We start from the raw sequence: 14,202 nt of genomic DNA, 5'->3' as shown, positions 1-14,202 counted from the left end.
GATTGTTGGATTACCAAAGAAGCCCAAAAGTATACTCTTCAGTTTGGCACACTTTTATGGACACACATTTATTATACAAAACTTTTCCTTAAGGCTAGCAACAAAAAAAAAAAAGTTCTTCCTACGCTACAATGTCTTTGAGTTGGAGCTTTAGAGGAGCTCCTCAGCTGTCCACCAGGCGCTGTTTGCGGCGATGCCGCCGGATGAGGGCCTCCAAGGACCAGGATGCCGCTGCCACAAAGGACATCATGTTGAGGCAGTGCAGGGTAACCGAGTAGTCGTAACGGTCGCGCACCAAGCCTGCAAGTAATGGATTAATATTACTTCTAATCTGATATTTAGTTATAATATAATGTGTAGATCACTCACCTACAAATGGACCACCGATCAGCGTGAACAGTCCCGAGATCAGCAGCTGCAGTCCGGAGGCGCCTGGCAGGCGGTTGAGAGGCACATAGCCGGGTATGATCAGTGGCCAGAAGATGGTGCGCACACCCTTGCAGAGACCTATCCACACAAAGCTGCAGAGGATCAGGCTGTAGGAACGCGTGCAGGCCACCACTGTGCGGCCGAGTGCGATGCCCACCACGCCGATGAGGAAGAATACCCGATTGTCCCACGGTATCTTCTCGGTGAGGAAGGGCACCATGAAGCGCATGGTGATGTCCAGTCCCGCCAGCAGCGACATGGCCAGCGTGATCTGCGGTGTATCGAAGCCAAAGTCCACCAGGATGAAGGGCGTCAGTATGGAGAAGTTAAGCTCTCCAAAGTTAATGATGGTCAGTCCGGCCACCAGATTGACGAAGGTAAAGTCGCGCAGCAGGTCCAGATCGAAGAAGGTGACCACCTTGGCCAGAAAGCTCATCTGTGGATCGTGCAGCGGAGCAGCCTCTACTTCTGCCTCCTCAGCTTCAGCCTCGGCTTCCTTCTCCTTTCGGTTGTTGTTGTGCTCCTCCCGCTTGGCCGCACACTGGCAGCACAGCTTGGCCTCCAGGTTGGACTCCACCCGCTCCCTGCGAAAGTTATTGGGCCGCAGGAACTCATCGGTCTCGTGGTTCTGCTCCTCGCTGATGGGACAATGCAGCCGCTGGGTCTGCTCCAGATCCTTGGAGCTCGAAATGGTGCGGAAACGCAGACGACCCGAGGTCAGGGATAGCCGGGAGCCATACCAGCCATCGTTGGCGCGCGAGAGCATCGGAGTGCCGGGCTCACAGATCTCGTAGCCCGGTCGCTGGGCATCGTCGTCCTGGCACAGATACTGACTGGAGAATATGCCGCCCGGCTCGCGTTTCTGCTGCCACGAGCAGTGCGCACACAGCGCCTCCGCCTGCTGCTCCTGATCCGCCAGCTGCTCCTCCGGTGGCTTCACATGGTATCGAACCGGCTGATAGATCAGGGCGCAAACGAACGAGTGCAGCGAGATGGCGGCGAAGAGCAGCGTTGTGCCCTGCACCCCGTAGATGGTCAGCAAAAAGGTGACCAGATGCGGCAGGAAGATCGGTCCCAGACCCGTTATGGTCCACGAAAACCCAGCCGCCCGACGACGCTTCTTCTGGAAGTACGTGTTGATCGCCAGCGAGGAGGCCGACACACTGATGCCCATGCCAAAGCCTGTGGATTCAAGGGAAGACTTTCATTTAGAAATGGATCTATAATATTAATGTCAAAGGATAGCTACGAATGACATCTTCACCTAGCAGAGATGCCTTCGCACTCACCGAACAGCAGGGCGTAGGCCACCATGTAGCCCACGAAGGTTTCACAGAAGGCGGTCAGTATGAGGCTACCGGAGATTAGCAGGGAACCGGCCATGGCCACCTGCCGGAAGGTGAACCGCCGGAACATCGGTCCATTGAGCAGACCCGTGCAGGCCGATACGGCCGGATTAGTGTTGATGATGGCCGTAATCTGGGAACTGGACATGCCCAGATCGGACAGCCGCTCCCTGAACAGGAAGCCAAACTGTTGCAGGCAGGGGTAAATGGAAAGCTGTAAACAAACGCTATTAGAGGTCTTCTTTGTCAAAATAAATGTATGAAGGAAGTGGAGGAAATTGGCTTGGTTTTACCTACATTGGAAACGCCAGCGGCGACGCAAACGACCCACGCCCATCCCGCGTCGGGCGCCACAAAGTCGTCGCCCAGATCGCTCTTGTCGTGCTTGTTATAGTACCCTGCACGGGCGATCCTGGGCAGTGGTCGTGTTGTGTCCTGATACACCTTCTTTTCCATGGCCAACTGAAAGGGAGAAATATTGAGAAATATTGAGAAATATTGTATTTAAATGCATGCCCGGTAACCCTGAAAACAAGTTGAAATAGGGAAGTGATATGGGTAAAATTCCATTGAAGGCAGCTGCCCGAGTTCGTAAATCATTTACGGCAATTACTTGGCGCAATACGTTAACGATCACTTGTCACAATTAACCGCATACGAGAGTTAAAAAGATGCCTCCCCAGTTACCCACTTCCCCTGAAGGCAGATGGCAGATCGATGGCACAGTGTTGTTGCCATCGGAGCAGAAGCCGGGTTCACGGGTTCGTGGACCAAGAGACCAGAATCCCAAATCTGACATTCGAAATCTCCGGCCTTCCAGCGACTTCTCTCCCTATCCACCACCGGCAGCTTTCCTTATCAGCGGCGTCATGTGACAGATTTCCACCCAGAGACCCAGACCAAAGTTAGCGCGCAAAATGTGAATCATGTTTGTGTCCTCTAGAAAGATGCTAAACATGCTGTTCGTTTCAAGAGAAATATGCATCTTCTTGCAGTTAAAAGATACAAGTCACATAATACCAATTGCACCAATTGTGTTTTGAGATATGTCAAGACAAAAGATCAATGGTTTAGTTTGCAACATACAAACTTATTTGAAAATTAAGCATTTGATTGGAGCATTTTTTTGCGTGTGATGATCGAGTGTAGCGATCCCCCTGTCCAAGGTCAATGGCGTCTGGTCCGTAAGATGTCCACTTATCAGTAGTTCGATGCTGTGCTTCGTAGTGCTCCAGATGCGATCTACAACATTTAAGCATCAATGGCGAGCTTTGTCGCGGGATTCCAGCCGAAATCAGTTTTAGGTGCTTTCGAGTGCTTGAGAATTCGATGCAAGCCACATGACTGATGGTGAAATGGTATGGAAATCGAAGCTAAGTGGTAAGAGATAGGATTAAATCACTATTGAACTAGTCAAAGATTCTGTGGGAAGTTAACTAGCTTTTTTTAGAAAAAGCATGCTGGGTTTTTACACTTTAATTGACTAATAAAATAGTGGTGCGAGGCTCGTGGAATGTGATAACAAACCCACTGATAGCGACTGAGGTCAAATCAACCAGTTCGATTAATACAGCTCTTCAAAACTACCACAAATGCTTGCAGACAATCGAGGAAAGATTTCATTTGATAAAATGTAATAAAAAGCCCACTGATAATGACTAAGTTCAATACAACCAGTTCCATTAACAGAGCATTTCACAACTAACGAAACACAAGGAAGATTTCAATCCCAAAAATAAGTTATTGCAATGGAATTTTGCTGCACTTCAATTAGCATGCAAACTATTGAAATCCCTGTATAATAATAATAATGCATAATTGGGCGGCTGAACGTACACGTTTCTACAATCTGAGTATAGTATAAATCTATATAGTTTTTGAACTTTCGGTAATTATAGCACAGCTGCCCTAAAAATACTCGTACCTACGTTTAAATGCAAGCTTGTCGATGTTTCGAAGTTACAGAATCATGACATTTGCACGTCGCTCGTAGCTCGTAACTCATTCGACAATTTGTCATAACTAAGTCACGGATAAGCAACAATTATTTCGTATTAGAACATGTTTGCCAGTTTCGCATTGCTTCACTAAACTTTAATTCCATATTCAAATATATGAAATAGTTTTGTGTTTTTGCGTATCATTCTATGAACGAAGATTCCTAAGAAGCTTATGAAGTAGTACAACGTATTGTCCATATATATTTTACCCAGCAATGTTTTGGGTAAATATCCATGTAGCTATTGCCAATAAACCAGGAGCAGCTAAGCACTCCATTGACTGAAGTCGATGGAAAACAACGGGTATAGGCCCAGATACAGATCGAGATAAGCAAAGCCCAGTGACTGTGGATCCATCGATAAGGTGATAAGATTGCGATGAGGAGCGTGGTTACATGTGGCTCTCGAGTGGAAGCCACATATTTGGCTACCAGCTGTGCCAATGACTCGATGGGGTATTGACACTTTCCCGCCCTCGACTAGTTTTGGCATGCACTGAGAACGAAATCGTGCAGTTCTGTACTTAAATCGAACTTAAATATGCATATGAATATTACTGGACTTAGAAAAGAAATTCTTTGTAAACGTTATTTTAAATTGAAATCTTTAAACGCAGTTTAGAATAATATGTTGTTTTATAAATTGCAGTACTCTCTCTTTCTCTTAAGAACTTTATAGGGAAATGAATAAAATTAGTCTTAGGCTTATTTTCATAAGGAGTAAGCCAATTTGCCTGGCTTACGAAATGTTTTGGCCACTTTCTGCCCTTGTGTCTCTCAACTATATTAATCTGGCAATCAATCAGGTGTTTTGAACATCTTGCTGATAGCAGGGCAAAAACAAAAACAAAAACTAAAACAGCATTCTAAACCAAAAGACGTCGGATGAACGCGTGCGAGGTGTGTGATGGAAACGTGTCGCACCCACTATATCCCCACCTAATCCCACCCCATTCCACCAAATCCTACCTGTGCTCCGTACGTAGTATGTAGTAGTTGGTATTCCCAGTGGGATGCGCACAGCTTGGTGTATAGTATCTCCTTGGCAAGCCCGCCAATTGGCAGCACAGCGCTTCCTGCGCCAGTAGTTTATGGCTTTTATTTTGGGTGCTGCTGCTAAATGCAATTTATTTTTAAACACCACGAGATGCACTCACTCGCCGAGCAACCGAATCACTGAATGACAGAATGACTGAAAGACCGACCGAATGGCCTGCATCTAATTGAGAGACGCAATGTGGACTACGACTGAAGTTCAAGGTTGGTGGCAGTGATGCGTCTCAGGGTCTGCCGCTCCTTGGAACACTACAGTTGCTGTATGGAGCTCTATTCCCAAACGCCACTCTCCACTCTCCACTTTCCACGATGCTCGATAGCTCAAAAGCTCGAAAGCAAAACGGTAACCGCCGAATCGAAAACGCAGCTAAAATCTCATTTCACGTGGACTCGACGTAATCGCGGCACTTCCATCGCCGCCAGCTGCGGAAATGAACTAAACCGAATCTGAATCTGAATCTGAACGGAACCCAATTGCCATGAGCATGAGCCGAGAAAGCGCCGATGGGAAGATCGGATCGACTAACGCCAATCGATCGGCACTACGTCCACATAATAGCAGTGCCCGCCGCTGTTGGCTAACAGCGCTGTTCGGGACTCAAGGGAGCTATAGTCATGACCATCCCATACATCTATCCATCCATCCCTCTGTTCACCTATCCATCCGTTCATCTATCCATCCATCCATCCATCCATCTATTCAGCCAGAAGTGCCTTCTTGTACCCGCCATCCAAAAACTACTGGATGCTCCAAGCTTTGCTTTATCTACACATAATATATAGTCAGTAGTAAGGGAATTTATTTCCGGTGAGTGGAACAAAAAGCCCAAAAGTGGGCAGCGATATTGCAAACCTTATCTATATACTCGAGTCTATTTGATTTATTGAACCCTTTTGGAAAAGAATGTAACAGGCAGAAGGAAGCGTTTCCGACCATATAATGTATATATTCTTGATCAGGATCAATAGCCGAGTCGGTCTGGCCATGTCCGTCTGTCCAAATGAACGTCGTAATCTTAGGAACACCATGGACCCCGCACCCCGCGCCGCTCCCCACAACTTGGCCAAAAATGGTCAGAAAGCTAAAAGAATTGATGTTTGTACTCCTAATTACCAATACTAACCACCCATGTCACTTTTTGACCGACTATGTAACATTAATTTTTGGACAATTTTTCGCATTTTTTTAAGGGGTAACATCATCAAAATTTGCAAAAAATGTAAAAAAAAATATTTTTTTTTTTTGAAAACACAGTTCGATTGGAAATTTGATTACGAACTCAACGAGGTATGCCTTTCCATATTCGGACCAATATTTCGAAAGTTATGATCAAAATACTGATATTTATAGTCGCAAAATGACAGAAAAGCGATTTTTGGCAAAAAATCATCATCAAAAATTGGAAGAAAAGTGAAAAAATTATAATTTTTTTTTGAAAACACAGTTCGATAGGAAATTTAATTACGAGCTCAACGAGGTATGCCATTCCATATTCGGACAAAAACACTTCCTATTTTGGAAAATTACATGCTTTTCTCTTAGGCTTAGGTACATTTTTAGGTACTCCCCACAGCTGGGAATACCCCATTCGTTTTCCCCATTTGACATTCCCCACCCCGACAGAGGGTATATTTGGGAATGATGGTCACACTGCTCCAGGTGCCGGGTGAGATTCACGTTGTCAGTTTCGTTCGCTTGGAAGTGGGTTTTCACAACGAAATTGCCGAGGAATCCGGATCTTGGAGCGGCGGAAAATGTCCGGGAAGTACGACAAGCTGCAGCAGCAGTTCCTCTGCTGCTATCCGGTGAACAAGATGGCCTGGTCGGTGAGTAGACCCCGTGTTGCATGCCGCGGCCACCTTTTGCATCCCAATCTGTTTGTTGCATCCATTGCAGTCGGTCAAGTTGCCACTCAACTGGGAGGATCAGCAGGAGCTGATAGCGGCCACCTGTGGCCACCCGATGAACCGGCGCTATCCGGTGCGTCGCAGCTACCTGGAGGCGTTCCTCAAGCAGCTGATGCACCTGCTCCGCGATCAGGAGGATGTGCACGACGATATATACAGCAGTCTGTGCGGTCCGGTGGCGGACAACAAAGCGAGCACAGGATCCACGTCCACGTACGCCTACAAGCACTATCTCCTCGAACCGGGCGCCCACATAACGCTCCGTGAGTCCACCAGCTTTGTGGCCGAGGGCACAACTGGATTGTGCACCTGGGAAGCGGCTCTGGCCCTCGGCGATTACCTCCTGCAGCACCGCGACCTGGTGCGTGGCAAGAACATAGTGGAGCTGGGTGCCGGGGCCGGGCTCCTGGGCATCCTGCTGAAACTCCCGGCCCTGCAGCTGCAAGTGGGTCAGGTCCTGCTGACCGATGGCAGCGAGCCGTGCGTCCAGCTGATGCGAGAGAATATCAGTCTGAATTTCCAAGACACGCCCAAGGAGCAGATGCCCAAGGCGGAGCAGCTGAACTGGGATGCGGTCGGCACGTTCCCGTGGGAGTCGCATGCGGAAACGGATCTTCTGATGGCCGCCGATGTGATCTACGATGATTCCCAGTTCGATGCACTGCTGGGTGCCATGGACTACTTGTACGCCCGTCGAGGATGTGGGCTGGAAACCCTGCTGGCCAGCACGGTGCGAAATGTGGACACGCTGCACAAGTTCATGACTCAGCTGGGTAAGTTGTCATGTCTCCACAAAACGTATGACCGCATAAATATGCATATCTTCCTCCAGGTGACTATGGCTACAAGGTGACTCCATGTGCGAACGTATCGGCCTGTGCCAGCCACTTTTGTCGCGATCACACCGCCGCCGTTCAGATTATCTCCATAAGACGTTAGTTTTAGTCCTAAAATAAACCGACACCACGAAACCAAACACCCCACAATCTAGATCCCACTTAAGATCTTGATTGCACCTCTGATGGAATTGTATTTCACAGGACGCGGCGCCAGATACGCATTTCTTATAATCTGCTACTAAAACTATCTGAAATCTGAGCTTTAGATTCGGAATCAGCCTATCTTTTCGTTAAATTGAACTGCATACCTAAATATGTTCCATATTTAATATTTATTAGAGGTGGAAAATGGTAGGCTAAACTTCAATTGAGACTTCTATACATAAATTCCCATTGCCACCATAAGTCCAGTGCGGTCTGTGGATGTAGACTGAGAAGTCTCGTTTATTTTCGATTCATTAAATACTGAGTATTTGTGATAAGATAAGAAAGTGCGTGTACAGATCGGGAGTCGATGCCCGAGCGACCTAAGATCAAATACGCGGTCACTGGTTGATGGTGGGAATGGTGCCGTCGTTCAGCCAACGGACATTGAGCTGCTCGATCTGGTGCTTCATGAAGATGATGCCGTACACCTCGTACTGGATCTCCAGCAGCTGGGCGCGATGCGTCCGGGGCACCTTCATGCCCACCACGAGGGCCAGCAGCGAGGTGATGATGAGGAAGACGAATCCCTGGGCCATCAGGGTGCTCGAGTCGGTGGCATAGAAGTAGGAGTTCTTCGCATCCGCCACGAAGTAGAAGTACACAATGCTGGTGCAGACCAATTTGAGCACATACGAGATGCTTATGATGCATTCGGTGAAGCGCAGGTGGGTGACCTCCAGCAGGAGGATCTGCTGCTGCGAGTACGACAGGCCGAAGAGCACGAGGAGCAGCCAGAGCGACCACCTGGACTCCGTGACGCTGCACAGGATCATGGCCAGCAGGGTGAAGAAGATGAGAGCCACCTGAGTGCTCACAAAGGTGACCTTCACCGACAGGAACCACTGGCAGATGAGCGCCAACAGGCTGCCCGCAAAGATCACCCAAAACATGCCGTCGATGCCGGAGAACTCTGTCAGCCGGATGGCCGGATTCAGGGCGAACCAGTAGACAAAGTACACGAACAGCGCGAACTGCACGGCCTCCGTGAAGAGGAGCAGCAGCATCATGTTCCACTGCTGATTCTTGGTCACGTAGAAGAACTGCAGCCGCTTGATGACCTCCGAACGCTTCTCAAAGATGCTGCCATTGGAGTTGGCGATCCGCAGGTCGTTGTCCATGCTGTTCACCAGGTCGACGGTGCCCAGAAAGTGCAGCACCTTCTGGCCCACCAGGATGGCCAGCACAACGGCCGCCACACTCAAGTAGGTGCCCGCAAAGTTCACGTAGATGCCATCGATCAGCTGCTCCGTGGTCGCCGTCTGTCCGGCCAGCTCCTTTACATTCCGACTGTAGGAGGACACGATGAGGCTGACGGCAGACGCCACGCCCAGGAGGTAGCAGCTGCAGCTGCCCGAGAGGAACAGCGACCTGCCGCCCTTGGAGCTGATCGTGTGCAGGAAGCTATAGCCGGCCACGAAGGTCATGCTGTGCGCCAAGTACGATATGTAGGCACCAATGTGGTCTGTGGCGGAGAATTGGATAGAGAAAATTTAATATATTATGAATCCTAATGACTCACCAAATCCATCGGCAAAGTAGAAGCAGCTGCCTATGAGACTAAAGATTCCGGCGGCCAGCAGCAGCCATGGCTGCCAATAGATGATGCACTTCTTCACAAACTTGACCACCAGCATGGCCAGGGCGGTGACCACCGCCCAGCAGGCGCCAAGTATGAGTGGTCCATAGTAATTGAATCCAGCGTTGAGGTTCCGTTCCGCAACAAAGGCACAGATCGTATAGCCGAAGATCATGCCGCAGGGCAGGAAGCACAGGCAGACTGCAAGTAGACGAGTTTTGGTATCTGGACAAAGGTCTAGCCTGGCTTGGGTGACTCACCCACATAGCTGGGCGCATACTTGAAGAACTTCAGCACCAGTTTGCCCCACATGTTCGTCATATTTTGCGTTAGATTAGCGTAGGTTAGTCCAGCAGCAGGGAGGTTCACCTATGGGAGGAGCTTAGAGCATTTTAGCAAGCAGCTGAAGTGGATGGATGCCCACGATGGGACGCCGGACAAATGGCAAATGGGCCGGTGGAAGTCCGGCGGAGTATTCGAATGCGGCGCAGGCGGCGCAGATAAGGCGATAAGATAACCCAAACCGACCAGGTGCATGTGTTGTGTGGCCATGGATACATGGATACACGGGCGGAAAAGCTGAGGGCTTGGGATTATCTAGTTATTTCAGCTATGAATTATGATAACCAAACGGGAAAACGAAGAGAAGCCGCATCTTGTACAAGAGTATAGGTAGTCTTTTAAGCCAGGTTTTCCACTTAAATATATTCTATTTTCAAACAAGTATCCAAAAACAGCATTTTTCAAATCTCCTTAAATACAAGAAATTTTCTTTTAATAAAACTTATAAATTATGAAAATGATCCATTTATAAGTTGTATTCCTAAACTACTTTAAGTATGTCTAGAAAAATGTTTAAGTCCATATATATTGGTATAATTTCTTGTCCTATTTTTTGAAAGTGTATCCCAAAGTGAGTGACTAATGCCGCAGTGGCATAAGCCACTTGGACAGATAAACAGATGTCCGCCGGCTGATAAGCCTCTTGGGAGTTGGCCAACTGAGGGCCCCTGCTATTTTCCACGCCGCCTGAGAAATGTACAATTTTCGGCCTTTCACATGCTTAAGAAGGAACCGGCGATATGGTAAAAGGCTATTGGGCCATTCCATCGATAGGGCTTAAAACTAATCTAAAATGGCTAATGGTGATAGGGAGTACGGGCAATAGAACGTCCGGCGATAAAGCTTGGGAAATTGATTTCAATTCAATACCAAATGCCAGCAGATACTTTATCAGGCACAAGTGGGGTTGGGAGGTGGTAAGGTGGAAAGGTGGGTGGCTGGGTGGTTAAAGTGGGTGGGGGTAAGTTCTTAGTTCGTTTGTTTACCTTTGAGCGGAAAATTGATTGCAGCCGAGAGCGAAAAAGAGAGCGTTGCGAAAGGCAATAAGAAATCAAAAGGCCGTGGGAAAAGCTTATGGGCGATTTCATTTTAAGATGGCATTCCCCCAGCATTCATTAGAAATTATAAAAATTGTTGGAATTATTGAAAAAATGTTAGTTATAATAGCGGAAATTCCACGTAAGAAGAAGTTATAATGAAATCAGAAATGAACAATTTGTATAAATTAATTAATTCATGGGCCGATGCATTTGGTTTCGCTTTATTTAAATATTACTTCCTTAGACTTTGAATAGTTACTAACTTAATTCAAACGTGGCTGCATTCTTTAAGAGATAATTAAGGTTTTCACACATCACCTGCCACACTTAAAGAAATCCCTCAAAAGACGTGGTACTTCTTTCGAGCAGTGTACATTTGCGACGTCACAACAAAGGCGATGCGAGCTGGCGAGAGCGCACAAAACGCTCAGTTGCATAAGCGTCCTGAGACGAGAGCGGATGTGGCCAATGCGCCTGTGCGCTTCCCAGGCGTAACCATGACACGTCCGCCCCTTCCTGCCCTCTCCGCCCGAACGGAGCCTAACCGGCGGTTCCCAGGCAGCGCTTATCCGCTCCTGGCAGGGCACCCCAATGTCTTGGCCCTGCCTTATCCCTGGCTTTCACTTCCGGAACTCGGCTGCGACGACAGCTCCGGCAATTGCAGGCCGAACTCGAACTCGAGCGGCTGGACCACCACACTCCACCGCTTCGCACCGCTCCGCACCACACTGCACCACCACACCATAGCACAGCAAACACCCCGAATCTACCAGCAACCACCGACACCAGCAGCCCCATCCAAAAACAGTCCCATTCCTTCAGTTCGCGTTGGCGGTAGCCGCCAGCCGCTGCTGCGATTGCAAATCAGAATCGGTATCAGAATCGGACGGCATCCGGATGCTGCAGTCAGTGCTCCGGGGCAACTGACTGGCAATGGAATTCGACGGAGTGCTCGGCACCGATTATTCCGCCAGATGCGAGAGACGGCAGCCACCAGCGCCTAGTTGCCAGCCATGATTGTGATGAGCATCTGGTGCAGCAGCCTCAGCCTGAGCAGCCGCAGCCTGGCCATCGCCCTGGTGATCTGCGTGACTCTGGTCTACTTCTCCTACAGCTTCAATGCCTGCCTCCTGGCCAGCATCAGTCGCAGCCTGCAGCAGGTGAATATGCACACGCATCACATGCAGGTTCATGTGCCCCAATTTGCGGATAAGTGTATCCAATAATTGCATTTATGCATGTTTTTATATATTGCGAAATTGTATCTGCAATTTTGGCTACAGCTATATATAAATTGAGGCTTATTTAAAATTTTTAAATATTTAATAAGCTGTTCCAAGGTGTGCTGTGCAAGTAAAGTTTCGCCTGTCGCTGAACTTTGTGATGTTATATGTATGGTTGCCTACTTTTCGGCATGCTTATGTGTGCCTTGTGACTTGGGCATTTTCATAAGCCAATATTGATATCTTTCCTACGATGTGTGGCATTGACCTCTGACCTCTCCCGCGCAGAGCAACTTACGCAACCTACTGGCGCTGACCTCCTCGCCCCGCAACGAGAGCACTAACGCCGCCAACAACAGCAGCAGCAGCAGCAGAAGCAGCAGGAACAGCTCCTCCACCACCGGTGCACCACCAGCGCAGACGGTGACCAGCAGCCTGGATGGAGCGCCCAAGTATCAGCTGCTCCGGCAGCAGGGCCTCCGACCATCGCGCCACCTGCCCGACACGCTCATCATTGGCGTGAAGAAGAGCGGTACGCGGGCGCTGCTCGAGTTCATCCGCCTGCATCCGGATGTCCGGGCCGCCGGCTCGGAGGTGCACTTCTTCGACAGGCACTACCAGCGGGGACTGCGCTGGTACCGCCACCACATGCCGTACACCATCGAGGGCCAGATCACCATGGAGAAGACGCCCAGCTACTTTGTCACCAAGGAGGTGCCGCAGCGCGTCTACCACATGAATCCGGCAACAAAGTGAGCTTTTCTACGTTAAAAAATATCAGGATCATAATCATAAAATGATCATCAAGTAGTAGTAATCAAGTAGTAGTTTACATTAATCCTACGATTTTGATCCATATTTCATTACCATATCCCATTTAATGCCAACTCTCTGTGCCTGCAGATTGCTGATTGTGGTGCGGGATCCGGTGACGCGAGCCATCTCCGACTACACGCAGGCGGCGAGCAAGAAGGCGGACATGAAGCTCTTCGAGCAGCTGGCCTTCGTCAATGGGAGCTACTCGGTGGTGGACACCAACTGGGGGCCGGTGAAGATCGGCGTCTATGCCCGCTACCTGGAGCGCTGGCTGCTCTACTTTCCGCTCTCGCAGCTGCTCTTTATCAGCGGCGAGCGTCTGATCATGGATCCCGCCTACGAGATTGGACGCGTCCAGGACTTTCTCGGCCTGAAGCGCGTGGTCACCGAGAAGCACTTCTACTTCAATGCCACCAAGGGCTTCCCCTGCCTCTTCAAGTCGGAGGCCCGCTCCACGCCCCACTGTCTGGGTAAGACCAAGGGTCGCAACCATCCGCACATTGATCCCGGTGCCATCGAGCGACTCCGGGAGTTCTATCGGCCCTTCAACAACAAGTTCTACCAGCTGACGGGCATCAACTTCGCCTGGCCATAGGATCCTCACGGCTGGGTGAGTAGACGGAACTGGGATACATACTCGTGCATAGATGGCTAGGCCAGGATCGCCTGGAGCAGCTCTAGGCACTTTCACCGATCTGCTCAGTTTACATATCATATCCCATTCCATTGGAGTATGCTTGACTATCCGTAATCCCTAATAACTGGTATCAATTTCCGTTTCAGCAGACGTGAAATGAATGGAGTTTGTGAAATTGAGATATTGAGATATTGTTGTTGCTGGCCAGGCAACGGACTGATATTGTTGATTGCATTTTTGATACATATAATTGTACTTACATATATATATATATATATATATAGAATATACACACACATAAAATTAGTGCTCAATTAATTGTAGCTTTATCAGGAGACAAATTCAACAAAGTGCGCCCCTTTGAAAAGTCCGCACTCAAACAATACGGTTCCTCACTCCACATTACTCATTCCTCATTGCTCATTCAAATGAAACTCACTCAACTCACTTTTCCCACTATACTCGAGTATCAAGCAGTTGGAGATGGACATGGTTCTCCCGCCCACTGGGCACACCCATTGCTATGTACTACCAGATTACCAAATATACCTAAGATCATTATGTGCATTTATATACAAGAATAGTGAAATAATAGAGCTTACTACGAAATTCCTACAGTCTCCTAAACAAACATATACAATATTGTATGAATAGTTCCAAGAATTTCAATTGCATGACTCAACCAATACGATTGCGCTTAGCCAATTTCAATTAAAACACAACCTAAATAAATCGACCTTAAATCTAGTCAACCGAACCGAAATATTGTTCTCTTTTCTTAAGA

At 48.5% G+C, this 14,202-nt stretch overlaps 4 protein-coding genes across 4 annotated transcripts; 2 read left to right on the top strand and 2 right to left on the bottom strand.

Moving 5' to 3' along the window:
- Window positions 1-42: 42 nt before the first annotated feature.
- On the bottom strand, window positions 43-5,290 carry LOC6525214. The gene is made up of 5 exons (XM_039372959.2): window positions 4,744-5,290; window positions 2,073-2,237; window positions 1,719-1,989; window positions 370-1,611; window positions 43-300 (listed from the first exon to the last, which is right to left on the bottom strand). The coding sequence occupies exons 2-5, from the start codon at window positions 2,229-2,231 to the stop codon at window positions 164-166; spliced, it is 1,809 nt and encodes a 602-aa protein (XP_039228893.1). The 5' UTR covers window positions 2,232-2,237; window positions 4,744-5,290; the 3' UTR covers window positions 43-163.
- A 1,179-nt stretch (window positions 5,291-6,469) lies between these two features.
- LOC6525213 (protein-lysine N-methyltransferase EEF2KMT) lies at window positions 6,470-7,714 on the top strand. The gene is made up of 3 exons (XM_002101015.4): window positions 6,470-6,657; window positions 6,728-7,511; window positions 7,571-7,714. The coding sequence occupies exons 1-3, from the start codon at window positions 6,586-6,588 to the stop codon at window positions 7,675-7,677; spliced, it is 963 nt and encodes a 320-aa protein (XP_002101051.1). The 5' UTR covers window positions 6,470-6,585; the 3' UTR covers window positions 7,678-7,714.
- A 279-nt stretch (window positions 7,715-7,993) lies between these two features.
- On the bottom strand, window positions 7,994-11,187 carry LOC6525212. Its single transcript, XM_002101014.4, has 4 exons — window positions 11,061-11,187; window positions 9,621-9,729; window positions 9,304-9,561; window positions 7,994-9,246 (listed from the first exon to the last, which is right to left on the bottom strand). The coding sequence occupies exons 2-4, from the start codon at window positions 9,679-9,681 to the stop codon at window positions 8,123-8,125; spliced, it is 1,443 nt and encodes a 480-aa protein (XP_002101050.1). The 5' UTR covers window positions 9,682-9,729; window positions 11,061-11,187; the 3' UTR covers window positions 7,994-8,122.
- LOC6525210 (heparan sulfate glucosamine 3-O-sulfotransferase 2) lies at window positions 11,125-14,181 on the top strand. The gene is given in 4 exon segments (XM_002101012.4): window positions 11,125-11,902; window positions 12,254-12,717; window positions 12,869-13,391; window positions 13,568-14,181. Coding segments are annotated over 3 exon segments (1,734 nt in total). The 5' UTR covers window positions 11,125-11,140; the 3' UTR covers window positions 13,377-13,391; window positions 13,568-14,181.
- The last annotated feature ends 21 nt before the right edge of the window (window positions 14,182-14,202 follow it).

Source organism: Drosophila yakuba, chromosome X (assembly GCF_016746365.2).
Source record: "Drosophila yakuba strain Tai18E2 chromosome X, Prin_Dyak_Tai18E2_2.1, whole genome shotgun sequence".
In the NCBI taxonomy this organism is placed as follows: Eukaryota; Metazoa; Arthropoda; class Insecta; order Diptera; family Drosophilidae; genus Drosophila; species Drosophila yakuba.
Note: the sequence above shows the minus strand (reverse complement) of the source record. Positions and strands in the feature narration are given on the sequence as shown.